Raw genomic sequence first — 11,573 nt, forward strand, 5'->3', positions numbered from 1 at the left:
TTGCTTCTTTCCTCAGTTCTCCAGGATCTTCACCTATTTATTTATTTTGAGATAGGGTATTACTCTGTCACCCAGACTGCAGTGCAGTGGAATGGTCATGGCTCTCTGCAGCCTTGATCTCCTGGGCTCAAACAATCCTCTCACCTCAGCCTCCTAAGTAGCTGGGACCACAGGTGCATGCCAACACGACCAGCCTTTTTTTTTTTAAGACAAGTTATCACTCTGTTGCCCAGGCTGGAGTGCAGGGTGTGGTGGTGGAGTGTGGTGGTGATCTCAGCTCACTGCAGCCTCGACCTCCTGGGCTCAAGTGATTCTTCCACTTCAGGCTCCCACCGAGTAGCTGGGACTACAGGTGTATGGCACCCCACCTGGCTAATATTCTGTATTTTTAGTAGAGATAGGGTTTTGCCATGTTGCCCAGGCTGGTCTCAAACTCCTGAGTTCAAGCAATCTGCCTGCCTTGCCCTCTCAAAGCGCTGGGGTTACAAGCGTGAGCCACTAAGCTTTGCCGAAGATTCCCATGTTCCCACTGAACTTCCTGTTTCCTTCTCCTGGGTCATTCCTGAGCCCTGGCTGAGGGGAGAGAAGGGAAGGATAGCCCCTCCTGTGGCCGTCTCAGCATCCAAGGCAATCCTTCCGGGGCTGCCCTGTCCCCAGGGCCCCAGCCATCCCCAGACACTGAGTGCCTGAGGGGGGACCCTCACTCCTCTGGCACTATGGGAAGATAGGAAAACAGTGACTTCTCCTCAAAGCAGCCTCGCCGGTCAGCTGACTACCAACATGGGAAGTGGCCGAAGATCCACATGGGATGACGCTGATAAGCACTTTGTAGCGTCTGAAACTCTTAAACATCAGTGCTGTCTTCCTAGTTTTACAGACACAACTCTGTGGATTGGGTGAGGTTTTCCTAAATGTACGAATGCAGAAATATACGGAGGGGGTAAAGGGACTGCCTACAAATCACATCTAGAGTGTGGTGTACCTGATTTCAAATCTTTTATTTTATTCTCACGGCAACGGGAGAATCCGCAGTCAGGGGAAGTGAAATAACTTGCTGAACGCCGCACGGCGGACTCCAAGCCCCGAGCTCCTAAAGGAGAGGAGGAGGAAGGCGGGCTCAGCTCCTGCCACCCAGCAGCGGGGGAGATGCAGTCCGGGACTCGGCTGAGCCACGGGGACAGATCCAGGCCCCGCCCCCTGACCTTGTTCTCTGCCCGCCGGGAAGTGGGGAGCTTGCGGGGAGCAGCCTCAGCTCGTCCCTGGGGCAGAGTCTCCATTTGGGTGCACGCCCTGGGGTGGGGCTTATTTGGGAGGCTGGTGGCCTTGAACTGTGTTCAGGAGCTCGGGCCGGAGAAAGGCCCCGGAGACTTGAAGCCCTTGTCCGGGAGGGATGAAACACGCAAAGGAACCCGAGGAACGGGGTAGGGGACCAAGAGCAGAACCAGCTCCTCCTGCGCGGGGACAGGGCCAGTGGAGCGGCCTGGAGGAATCCCTCCCAGCCGCTAAGCCCGGGAAGGCTGCGAGGCCCCGGCGCGGAGCAGCCCCTCCCACCTCCCCGAGGGCGGGCGGAGCAAAGCCACGGGGCCTGGGCCCAGGTTTTGTGCCTGCGGAGGCTGGACTTCCCCGCCACCCCGAGGAGCCACCGAGGGCCTTCTGTGCCTGGCAGGGTCCCTGGGAGGCCCGCGCTTTCTCTGAAAGTGAAAGGAGTGGGCGGGGGGCGCGGCCGAGGCGGGGCGCGGGCGGGCAGCGGCGCAAGCTCCGCCCCGGGGCCGTCTGCAGCCGGGGGCGCCGAGCCGCTCCAGTCCCCGGCACGCCGCGGGCTGGTGGGCTCAGCGGCGGCGCCGGCACTGGGAAATGACCCTGCCCGGGGGCCCAACGGGCATGGCGCGGCCGGGGGGCGCGAGGCCCTGCAGCCCGGGGCTGGAGCGGGCCCCGCGCCGGAGTGTCGGGGAGCTGCGCCTGCTCTTCGAGGCGCGCTGTGCGGCGGTCGCTGCGGCCGCCGCCGCGGGGGATCCCCGGGCTCGCGGGGCCAAGCGGCGTGGGGGACAGGTCCCCAACGGGCTTCCGCGGGCTCCCCCGGCCCGGGTGATCCCTCAGCTGACCGTGACAGCCGAGGAGCCCGACGTGCCCCCGACCAGCCCTGGGCCGCCCGAGCGGGAGAGGGACTGCCTCCCGGCAGCGGGCTCTTCGCACCTGCAGCAGCCGCGCCGCCTTTCCACCTCGTCGGTCTCTTCCACTGGCTCCTCGTCGCTGCTCGAGGACTCGGAGGACGACCTGCTGAGCGACAGTGAGAGCCGGAGCCGCGGCAACGTGCAGCTGGAAGCGGGCGAGGACGTGGGTCAGGTACGGGCCGCGGGGGCGGGGCCAGCGCCGGGCGAGGGGGCTGCGCGGGGGACCCGGCTCGGAGCTCCCGGAGGACCCGCTCCTGTCCATGCTCCCTCCCGTGGAAGGTCCTGTTCTCGCGGTTTAGGAGGAATCTGGGGGTCAGAGGGAGGCGCCTGGCCGACCTCTCGCCTGGGCAACTTTAATTCCCGCTCCGCCGGCGGGTCGTGGCGCTGGCCCCGGGGCGTCTAAGAAGCGGGGCGAGGAGCAGGGACCCGCCGCGGGGACTGGGCGAAGCGCGGGTAGCGAACCTTGTTGGCTGTGGGGTAGGACATGAGGGATCAGAGGGGCTGAGCCTTGCCGGGTGAACCCTCGGAAGGAGAGGGGCGAAGGAGCGTTTCCCTCACTCCCCGCCCCCTCTCTAGTGCCGTGGCCCCACCCCCGCCGTTGCCACGGTTTCCCTCTCCTGAGTGGGAGTGGAGCGGCGCTCCAGGCTCTGCTCAGGAGCCGCTGCCGTCTGCTCCCAGCGCCCGCACGAGGCGTGGACGCAGGGGAGGGAGGGGCGTAGGCCTGGGAGCTCCGGCTGGGAGCGGAACGCAGCCCACCGGGTGCGAGCCCTGCCTCCCATCCTCCCGGCTCGCCGCTCCTGAGCGCTGCAGAGAGGGACGGTAAACTGAGGCTGCAAGGGGGCGGGATCAGCCCGCTAGTCTCTGCCTCTGATAGCCTGGGTGTTCTGGGACCGGGTCTGACACTCGGAAAACACAGCCCCGGGCACTGTTAAGTCATTCCTGACGCCCGCTACTTAGGGACGTGCGGCTCCCGGGACGCCCTCCTTGTTCCCCTCGTTTTAACCACGGCCAAATACCTTGAATAACTGTCCGTGGTCAGCGCGAAGGACTTGCTTTAGATCCACGTTAGGCAAGTGTCCCTGAGGCCGAGGAAGAGGCGAGGGGCGCCCCTGGCCTCGGGCGCCTGGGGCCTGCCCAGAAGGCCGAGTCGGCCCCGCAGGGCGGGGAGAGCTGTGGCCGCGCGCCTGCTCCGCCGCACACTCGATGGGACAAGGCGGGGAAGCTGTGGCGACTTGCAGGGGTTCACAAGCCCGGAGGACGATGGGGTTTGTCGGTGATACCAGAAGGGAAAAGCCTCACAGATCAGGAACACCCCCCGCCGCCAGGTGCTGGGTGCGCCGGCCTCGGTTACGAGCTCTGCCGCATCCCCTTCTCCCGCGGTGGTCAGGGCAGCCCCGGACCCAGGATCGTTTCTGGGGTAACCCTTGCCTAGGTCAGGGGGCGGATGCCGGGGCTTCCCAGGATGGTGGAGTGTGGGGAAAAGCCTGCGCAGCAGCTCCGGGGGCGCGGCCCCCGCCGAAGTTCTGACACCTCAGAGGCGGCGCAGGCGAAAGGGCGCGAAGCGCGGGCGCGTCCCGTTTCCCTCTTCCGCCCGCAGGGACTCGGCGAAGTGCCTGGGAGAGGGAGTGTGCTAGGAGGAGGTCCCGCAGCCCGTGCCTGGGTGTAGGAGAGACCGCCCCGGCTGAGGTCAAGCCTCGAGGACCTGGGCGACCCCGCCGCCCCTGAGCCGTCCGGAGTCGGTGCAAATCGCCGCTGAGGGCCTTTCCAGCTCCAAGTTTGCGGCTTCCAGGCCTTCCCCACCCCTAGGCCCTCCGGGGCCTCCCCGAAGGCAAACAGCCACAGCGGCAGCAGATAAGCCAGGGGCTGTTGACAGAGGCTGCCTGCGTCCGTGTGGAAGGGCCCAGGGCGGACTTTGCCTCGCGGCGGGTCCCAGAGCCGCACAGCGTGCCCGCCCAGGCCAATTTAGGGCTTTCCCAGGCAGGAAGCAAGGCAGGTCCAGCTGACCATGAAGGATGCATCTGGGCCGGACTCTAGGACTCCTGGCTTACCAGCCCCTTACGCGCGGCCCATGCAGGCCAAAGCCCAGGAATGTTCTGCCTGCCTGCCTGCCTGCCTGCCTCTGCCTGGGGCATACGTAGTCCCCTTCACCTCCTAGGAGCTCTCTCCAGCCTGCCCAGAGCGGGGGAATTGAGACTGGGCAGCCTCACTCTGGCAGAGGAAAAAGTCATGGGCAGGCTTTTCCTAACCAGCCAGGGGAGAAGTTGGAGGCCCACCCCCAAGGTCAGCTTCATGACTCTAAGGCCTTGCCTCCTCAAACAATTATGGGGTGTTGCTGGAGGAAAAGAGAGGGTGTTTGGCTCCTGTTCATCTGGTTTTCTTCTTGCTGTGCTCCAGGATAGGTAAGGAGACCTGGATGCCATCCCCTCCTGGACTCAGAATTCCCACACATCACTTTCCACTAATTATAGAGCAGAATTTAGGTTAACAGACTTCCTTTTTAAAAAGCTAATGCCCATGGGAAGGTGAAGTCGTGGCTCACTTATACCTTAGTGCAAATCGTTTTATAAATTTAAACTGATTGCTCTCCCCACCACCACGACCACAGGGAGTGCTAGTTTGATAGGGCAATTGGAACATGGGGAGGGTGTTGGGCTGGTAGAGAGCTTCGGCCAGAGCCTGGATGACTGGAGGCAGGGAGCAAGGGTGAGTGCCAAAGACAGAGCATTCACCCATCTGCCGGTCTGCTCCAGCGTGAGCAGGTGTCTTCAAGGCTTCCAAACAGAGCTTAGACAAAGGAGGGTCTGAGGCTAGTAACCAGCTAAGCCCTGCCCAGGGAAAGGTACTCCGTGTTCAGCCCTAGGAGTAAGGAATTACCAGAGGGTCCTCTTATGACTTCATTAAAGTCTCTCCCACAGTCAGCAATCCTAGCCTTTGCCTCAAGATACCCAGGTAGGCCCCGGCTGTGTGTTGGTCTCCCAGAGAGGGCACCTTCGTGGAGGGAGGCCCGAGCCAGAGGATGTTCAAGCACCTCCAGGCTTCAAGCGATTCTTGAAGCTGGGATTACAGGTGCCTACCACCACACTGGCTAAGTTTTGTATTTTTAATAGAGATGGGGTTTCACCATGTTGGCCAGGCTGCTCTTGAACTCCTGACCTCAAGTGATCCATCCGCCTTGGCCTCCCAGAGTGCTGGGACTACAGGTGTGAGCCACTGCGCCTGGCCTTACATTCATTTTTAAAAGCGTGATGTTCTCTGGGGGAAGTATCTCCCTAAGATGGAAGGTGGCAGTGAGTTGAGTTCCATGACACTTGCACAACTCCTGCCATGCTTGGCCATACGCATTACTGGCAGGGGGGCTAAATCAGGTGGTGGGACGGAGGGCTCAGATGAGATAATGGGTATGAAAATTTTTTGTAGGCTGGGAGCAGTGGCTCACACTTGTAATCCCAGCATGTGGGGAATCCAAGGCGGGAGGATCACTTCAACCCAGGAGTTCGAGGCCAGCCTGGGCAACATGGCAAAATCCTGTCTCTATTAAAAATACAAAAAAAAAAAAAAAAAAAAAAAATGGTATGGTGGCTCACACCTGCAATCCCAGGAGGCCATGGTGGGTGGATCACTTGAGGCCAAGAGTTTGAGACCAGCCTGGCCAACATGATGAAATGCCGTCTCTACTAAAAATACAAAAATTAGCCAGGCGTGGTGGTGCACGCCTGTAATCCCAGCTACTCAGGAGGCTGAGGCAGGAGAATCGTTTGAACCTGAAAGACGGAGGTTGCAGTGAGCCGAGATCGCACCACTCAAATACATACATACATACATACATACATACATACAAAAATACAAAAAATCAACCAGGCATGGTGACTCACACCTGTAGTCCCAGCTACTCTGGAGGCTGAGGTGGGAGGATCACCGAACTCTGGAAGTCCAGGATGCAGTGAGCTGTGATCGCACCACTGGACTCCAGCCTGGGCAATGGGAGTGAGACCTTGTCTCAAAAACAAAAACAAAAACAAAAAAAGTATTTTGTAACCTGCTAGCTAGGACCGGCCTTAGTTGCTGCTGCTCTTGACTCTTACGAAATGCAGAAAACCAAGGTCAAGAGAGTAGGTGATGATGCCATTTTACCCCTGCTTGGGAGCAGGTCCATCAACCAAATGGTAGTAGCCCAGGTTTTCAGACACACATCAAATCTTCTACCAGGCCCGGCTTCCAGCCCTCCTCACTGCTTCTGCACAGCTCTGAAAGTTCCCTCACCCTGCCTAACCCAAGGCAAGTTTCCTCTTCACTACGTCCATTCTGGTCCCACTATCCCCCAAATTCTTCTAGCAGGTCCCTACAGCCATTAAATTCATTCTTTTGGATAAAGGCAAAGGTGACCATCCAGTAGGGAGGACCCCCAGGCAGGTCTCAGTGTTCTCCAGAAGTCAAAACTCAGACTGCCTTATTGCTGCACCTCACTTCACCATGTACAAAGCACTTCCTCATGCCATATCCCATTTAACCCCCAAAGGGAGGCAGGATGGTAGCATCCTGCTGGGGATACTTTGGAACCTGCTGGGGCAATTGAAACATGGGGAGGGAGGATGGGCTGATAGAGAGCTTTAGCCAGAGATTTGGAGGCTGGAGCAGGGCGTGAGGGGATGTAACTCCCCTTGATTTCCTTCTGTAAAATGGGAATAATATCACTTCATGCACTTGCTATGCATGTGCATTCGTTATGGCTCTCAAACTGAGTGTGGGAGAAGGGGGTACAGGATGGTGCTGCTGAATATACATGGCACATATATCATCTTCCTGGAATTTTACTTGAGGGTTTGGAGGTGGTGAGTTTTATAATAAAACTTGGATTTATTATGCAGCAGAATGCAAACCTGCTGTGTATTTAAAGATTTTAAAAGGAGTTTGAAAGTGATGTCATGCTTCTAGTGGGCTGCTTCTGGCTACACCCCCAGATCCCTGGGGACTGGGCACGTGATCACACCCTAGTGTGCCATGTAAGGGCTTCAGTAGGAAAGTGGGAGCAATGCTGCCTGATGAAAGATGAGAAAGTGCCTGACATGCAATAGGCAGGCAGCATTTGATGGTTCATGTTATGGCAGCAGCTATGTCCTCCCAGGGGAAACAGGCCCACACAGATGGCAGTATTTGGTTGGGTTCACTCGGATGGAAGGTGACACAGCCATGACTGCAACCAACTACTGACTCCCCCACCCAGTGCTCTGTCATAACCTCCATTTCCTTCCCATGGGAAAGGGCTGTATGGTCAGCAGCCCTCCTCTACTTAGGCCACCCCCTCAGTTCTCCCTCTGTCTCTTAGAACTCCCTCTTGTCAGGGAGGTATATTCCTGTGGAGGCATACCATGTGTAACTGTGCTAAAAGGCAAGTGCCTCTAGGGGGAGGCAGCAGACGCAGCTGACATGAGCCAACCTGTGCACTTCAGAGAGGACACAGGGCTGCTGAGTTGTGGGTGGGACAAGGAGAGGTCCAGAGGATGGGATGCTCTCAGGATTAGCTGGAGGCTAGAAAAGATAAGGGACATACCAAAAAAAAAAAAAAAAAAACCCTCCATCTCCTTCCCAGGTTTGTCTAAGTTGACAGGCCTTCAGGTTTGCACTATTTTATTTTATTTTATTTTATTTTATTTTTTTATTTTTTATTTTTTATTTTATTTTATATTATTTTATTTTTGAGATGGAGTCTCAACCTAGAGTGCAGTGGCTCGATCTCGGCTCACTGCAACCTCCGCCTCCCGGGTTCAAGCGATTCTCCTGCCTCAGCCTCCCGAGTAGCTGGGACCAGGCACATGCCACCACGTCTGGCTAATTTTTGTATTTTTAGTAGAGACGGGGTTTCACCATGTTGGCTAGGATGGTCTTGATCTCTTGACCTCGTGATCCAACCACTTCGATCTCCCAAAGTGCTGGGATTACAGGCGTGAGCCATCACGCCCAGCCCTGCACCTTATTTTCATGGCTTAAAATTTCTGGGTCCAGATCAAAACCAAGGGTTCCCTGGGCCTTGCCAGCTAATGAGTGCATGGAATCCAGGGATAGCAAGAGAGGCTTGGAGAGCTCCAGCCTGTTCTTTCTCCAGGCCCTGCCAGGCTGGCCTCCCTGCCCTGGGCCTGTGTACAGGTTTGTTTCTGTGTATGTCTGTCTCCCCCTAAATGAGAGGAACCAAGGTCCCAAGTGAAGGAATCAGTGATTGAGATTTGTTCAGCTTCTGCCTCATACCATGGAATGGGATGCGGGAGGTGGGCGCCTATCATGCTCAAGCCTTATTTACTACTCACAGCAACCCAGTAAGGATAGTTATTGCCTCATTTTATAGATCCTTTTCTTATGGATGCACAGAGGCTTGTTTCTTGGGTCCTGGAATCTTTTGAGGCATTGGTAGTAATAAAAATTTGGGGGGCCAGGTGCGGTGGCTCATGCCTGTAATCCCAGCACTTTGAGAGGCTGAAGTGGGTGGATCACCTGAGGTCAAGAGTTGGAGACCAGCCAGACCAATGTGGTGAAACCCTGTCTCTACTAAAAATACAAAAAAGTAGCTGGGCGTGGTGGCGGGCGCCTGTAGTCTCAGCTACTCGGGAGGCTGAAACAAGAGAACGCTTGAACCCCAGAGGTAGAGGGTGCAGTGAGGCGAGATCACGCCACTGCACTCCAGCCTGGGCGACAGAGCAAGACTCCATCTGAAAAAAAAAAAAAAAAATTGGCCCTCCTCTAGACCTACTTAGAATTTCCCTGCGGTAGGCCTGATAATCTGCAATTTTTAACAAGGGTGACCATCAAGTAATTCCGATGCTCACAACAGTTCAAATACCTCAACAGAGCATTTTCGTAACTTGCCCACGCGTTCTTCAGTGGCAGAGCTGGAGCGCAAACCGGGGGCTTCAGATGCTAAGTCCAGGCTCTTGACAGCTCATTGGAGACGCTGGAATCACCTTCACTGTGCCTGTATCAGCGCCCGCCACACAGGCGCACAATAAACCTTCCCAGAGTGAATGAATGAATGAATGACTCATCCAGCCCCAGCTGCTTCCGGTGGGTCGGGGGCGTGGTGAGACCCTGTTTCAGTGGAGGGAGGGCTTATGCATTGCCGAGATGCCGATTTGCAGACCTTGACCCTGTCGCTTTCAGAAAAGCCACTGGCAGAAGATCCGAACCATGGTCAATCTGCCGGTCATAAGCCCTTTCAAGAAGCGCTACGCCTGGGTGCAGCTGGCGGGGCACACAGGTGAGCTGCGGGGCGGGTGGGCAGGTGCCCGCGATGGGAAGGGGCTGGGCAGCGCTGACGGATGCAGGTCCACAGGGAGTTTTAAGGCGGCGGGCACCAGCGGGCTGATCCTGAAGCGCTGCTCCGAGCCGGAGCGCTACTGCCTGGGGCGGCTGATGGCTGACGCGCTGCGCGGCTGCGTACCTGCCTTCCACGGCGTGGTGGAGCGCGACGGCGAAAGCTACCTGCAGCTGCAGGACCTACTAGATGGCTTCGACGGGCCTTGCGTGCTCGACTGCAAAATGGGCGTCAGGTATGCGTGCCCTGCCAGGTCGGTTGGGGGATCAAGTAGGGGTTGGGGCTGGGACAACTGCTTGAGGGGGGCCCGGGGCGAGAGCTCGAAGGGATCTCCGTGTGCGCCCCCTTATGCCCTGGCCCCTGCCCGCGCCCCCACAGGACTTACCTAGAGGAGGAGCTGACCAAGGCCCGTGAGCGGCCCAAGCTACGGAAGGACATGTACAAGAAGATGCTGGCGGTGGACCCTGAAGCGCCCACTGAGGAGGAGCACGCGCAGCGCGCAGTCACCAAGCCACGCTACATGCAGTGGCGGGAAGGCATCAGCTCCAGCACCACGCTCGGCTTCCGCATCGAGGGCATCAAGGTGGGGCAGGCGCGCTTCGACTGGCACCGCCCCAGCCCCACTGCGCGCTATCTTTCCCGATCTGTCGGCACCCACCTCCCCCGCTCCCGCTCTGCCTGCCCCTTCGCCCTCTCCCACCGCCTCGCGTGGGGCAGGCGCGCTTCCACTGGCACCGCCCCAGCCCCACTGCGCGCTGTCCTTCCCGATCTGTCCGCGCCCGCCTCCCCTGCTCCCGCCCTGCCTGCCCCTCCGCCCTCTCCCACCGCCTTGCAGTCCCCTGCAACTGGGAGGTACCACTGCCCTAGACTGTCCTCTTCCCCACTGGCGGGCCTGGGGCCCCTGACACTCCTGTCCCGCCTCCAGAAAGCGGACGGTTCCTGCAGCACCGACTTCAAGACTACGCGAAGCCGGGAGCAGGTGCTTCGCGTCTTTGAAGAGTTTGTGCAAGGAGACGAGGAAGTGCTGGTAAGAGCGGGATCCCAACCCTGAGGTGTTAGGGAGCCTGAAGCCAGGGACTGCCCCTGTCATCTGGCCCAGTGCCCTCGGCTGTGTCCCCACTGTGGCCTTCACCACACTGGGTCGCACCTGCTCTACGCTCCTTCCCTTCTGGGCCACGCCGGGCGGGGTCCTGGGTCTTCCTCACAGCGGCATTTGCCAAGCCCAGCCTGGGTCCCGGCTCCTTATCTTTGGCGGGGGCTCACTTGGCGTTTAATTAATTTGCCCTCCTCTCCCACCCACCCTCTGCAGAAGCGGTATCTGAACCGCCTGCAGCAGATCCGGGACACCCTGGAGGTCTCCGAGTTCTTCAGGAGGCACGAGGTAAGCCGCGGCCGCCTGGGTGCCTGGCCGCGAGGGCTAGGGCGGGAACCCGGAAGGGGCGTCTCTGCGCAGGGCCACTGCCTGACCATGCGGGGCTCGCAGGTGATCGGCAGCTCGCTCCTCTTTGTGCACGATCACTGCCATCGCGCCGGCGTGTGGCTCATCGACTTCGGCAAGACCACGCCCCTCCCCGATGGCCAGATCCTGGACCACCGGCGGCCCTGGGAGGAGGGCAATCGCGAGGACGGCTATTTGCTGGGGCTGGACAATCTCATTGGCATCCTGGCCAGCCTGGCTGAGAGATGAGGCTGGACTCCTGTCCCCGTGGGCCGCCGCCCTGACATGTGGACCTGCAGCTTTGTCCCCACCGTGCATGCCGGCTTGAGACTGGAGCCCCGCGGTGCAGGGCAGTTCACCGGGTCCTGCAGGGCCAGGTGCCAACCACTAAGGGGGGGCACTGCCGACGCCAGGGGTTTCGCCCACCCCGGGCCCCAGCGTTCCCAGAGCCGAATGACACTAACTTATAGGAGGGGAGGGGGCAAAGGGCTTCTTCCTCAGGCCAGCTTTTCTGAGGAGGCTCTGCCCTCTCCAGAGGGGCCAGACTGTGGATTTTATTTAGCAAGCCTAGACCTTCTGGTCTAACCTCTCACACTAGGATGGACTCCCCTTCCTAATAAAACTCAAAGACAAGATGCAGCTTCCTGTGCCTCAGCCCTCAGCC

General features: G+C 58.8%; 1 protein-coding gene across 1 annotated transcript; it reads left to right on the forward strand.

Annotated features, from left to right (window-relative positions):
* The first annotated feature begins 1,290 nt into the window (after positions 1–1,290).
* On the forward strand, positions 1,291–11,552 carry ITPKA (inositol-trisphosphate 3-kinase A). Its single transcript, XM_030920501.1, has 7 exons — positions 1,291–2,343; positions 9,318–9,414; positions 9,490–9,706; positions 9,850–10,054; positions 10,397–10,498; positions 10,781–10,852; positions 10,955–11,552. The coding sequence occupies exons 1-7, from the start codon at positions 1,855–1,857 to the stop codon at positions 11,156–11,158; spliced, it is 1,386 nt and encodes a 461-aa protein (XP_030776361.1). The 5' UTR covers positions 1,291–1,854; the 3' UTR covers positions 11,159–11,552.
* Positions 11,553–11,573: the final 21 nt, after the last annotated feature.

This window comes from Rhinopithecus roxellana, chromosome 17, assembly GCF_007565055.1.
Source record: "Rhinopithecus roxellana isolate Shanxi Qingling chromosome 17, ASM756505v1, whole genome shotgun sequence".
Lineage (NCBI taxonomy): Eukaryota > Metazoa > Chordata > Mammalia > Primates > Cercopithecidae > Rhinopithecus > Rhinopithecus roxellana.

Coding starts and splice junctions, on each gene's coding strand:
- ITPKA (XM_030920501.1), top strand. CDS start 1,855: ATGACCCTGCCCGGGGGCCCAACGGGCATGGCGCGGCCGGGGGGCGCG. Junction 10,055..10,396: donor TCCGCATCGAGGGCATCAAG/GTGGGGCAGGCG, acceptor TCCCGCCTCCAG/AAAGCGGACGGTTCCTGCAG. Junction 10,499..10,780: donor AAGGAGACGAGGAAGTGCTG/GTAAGAGCGGGA, acceptor CACCCTCTGCAG/AAGCGGTATCTGAACCGCCT.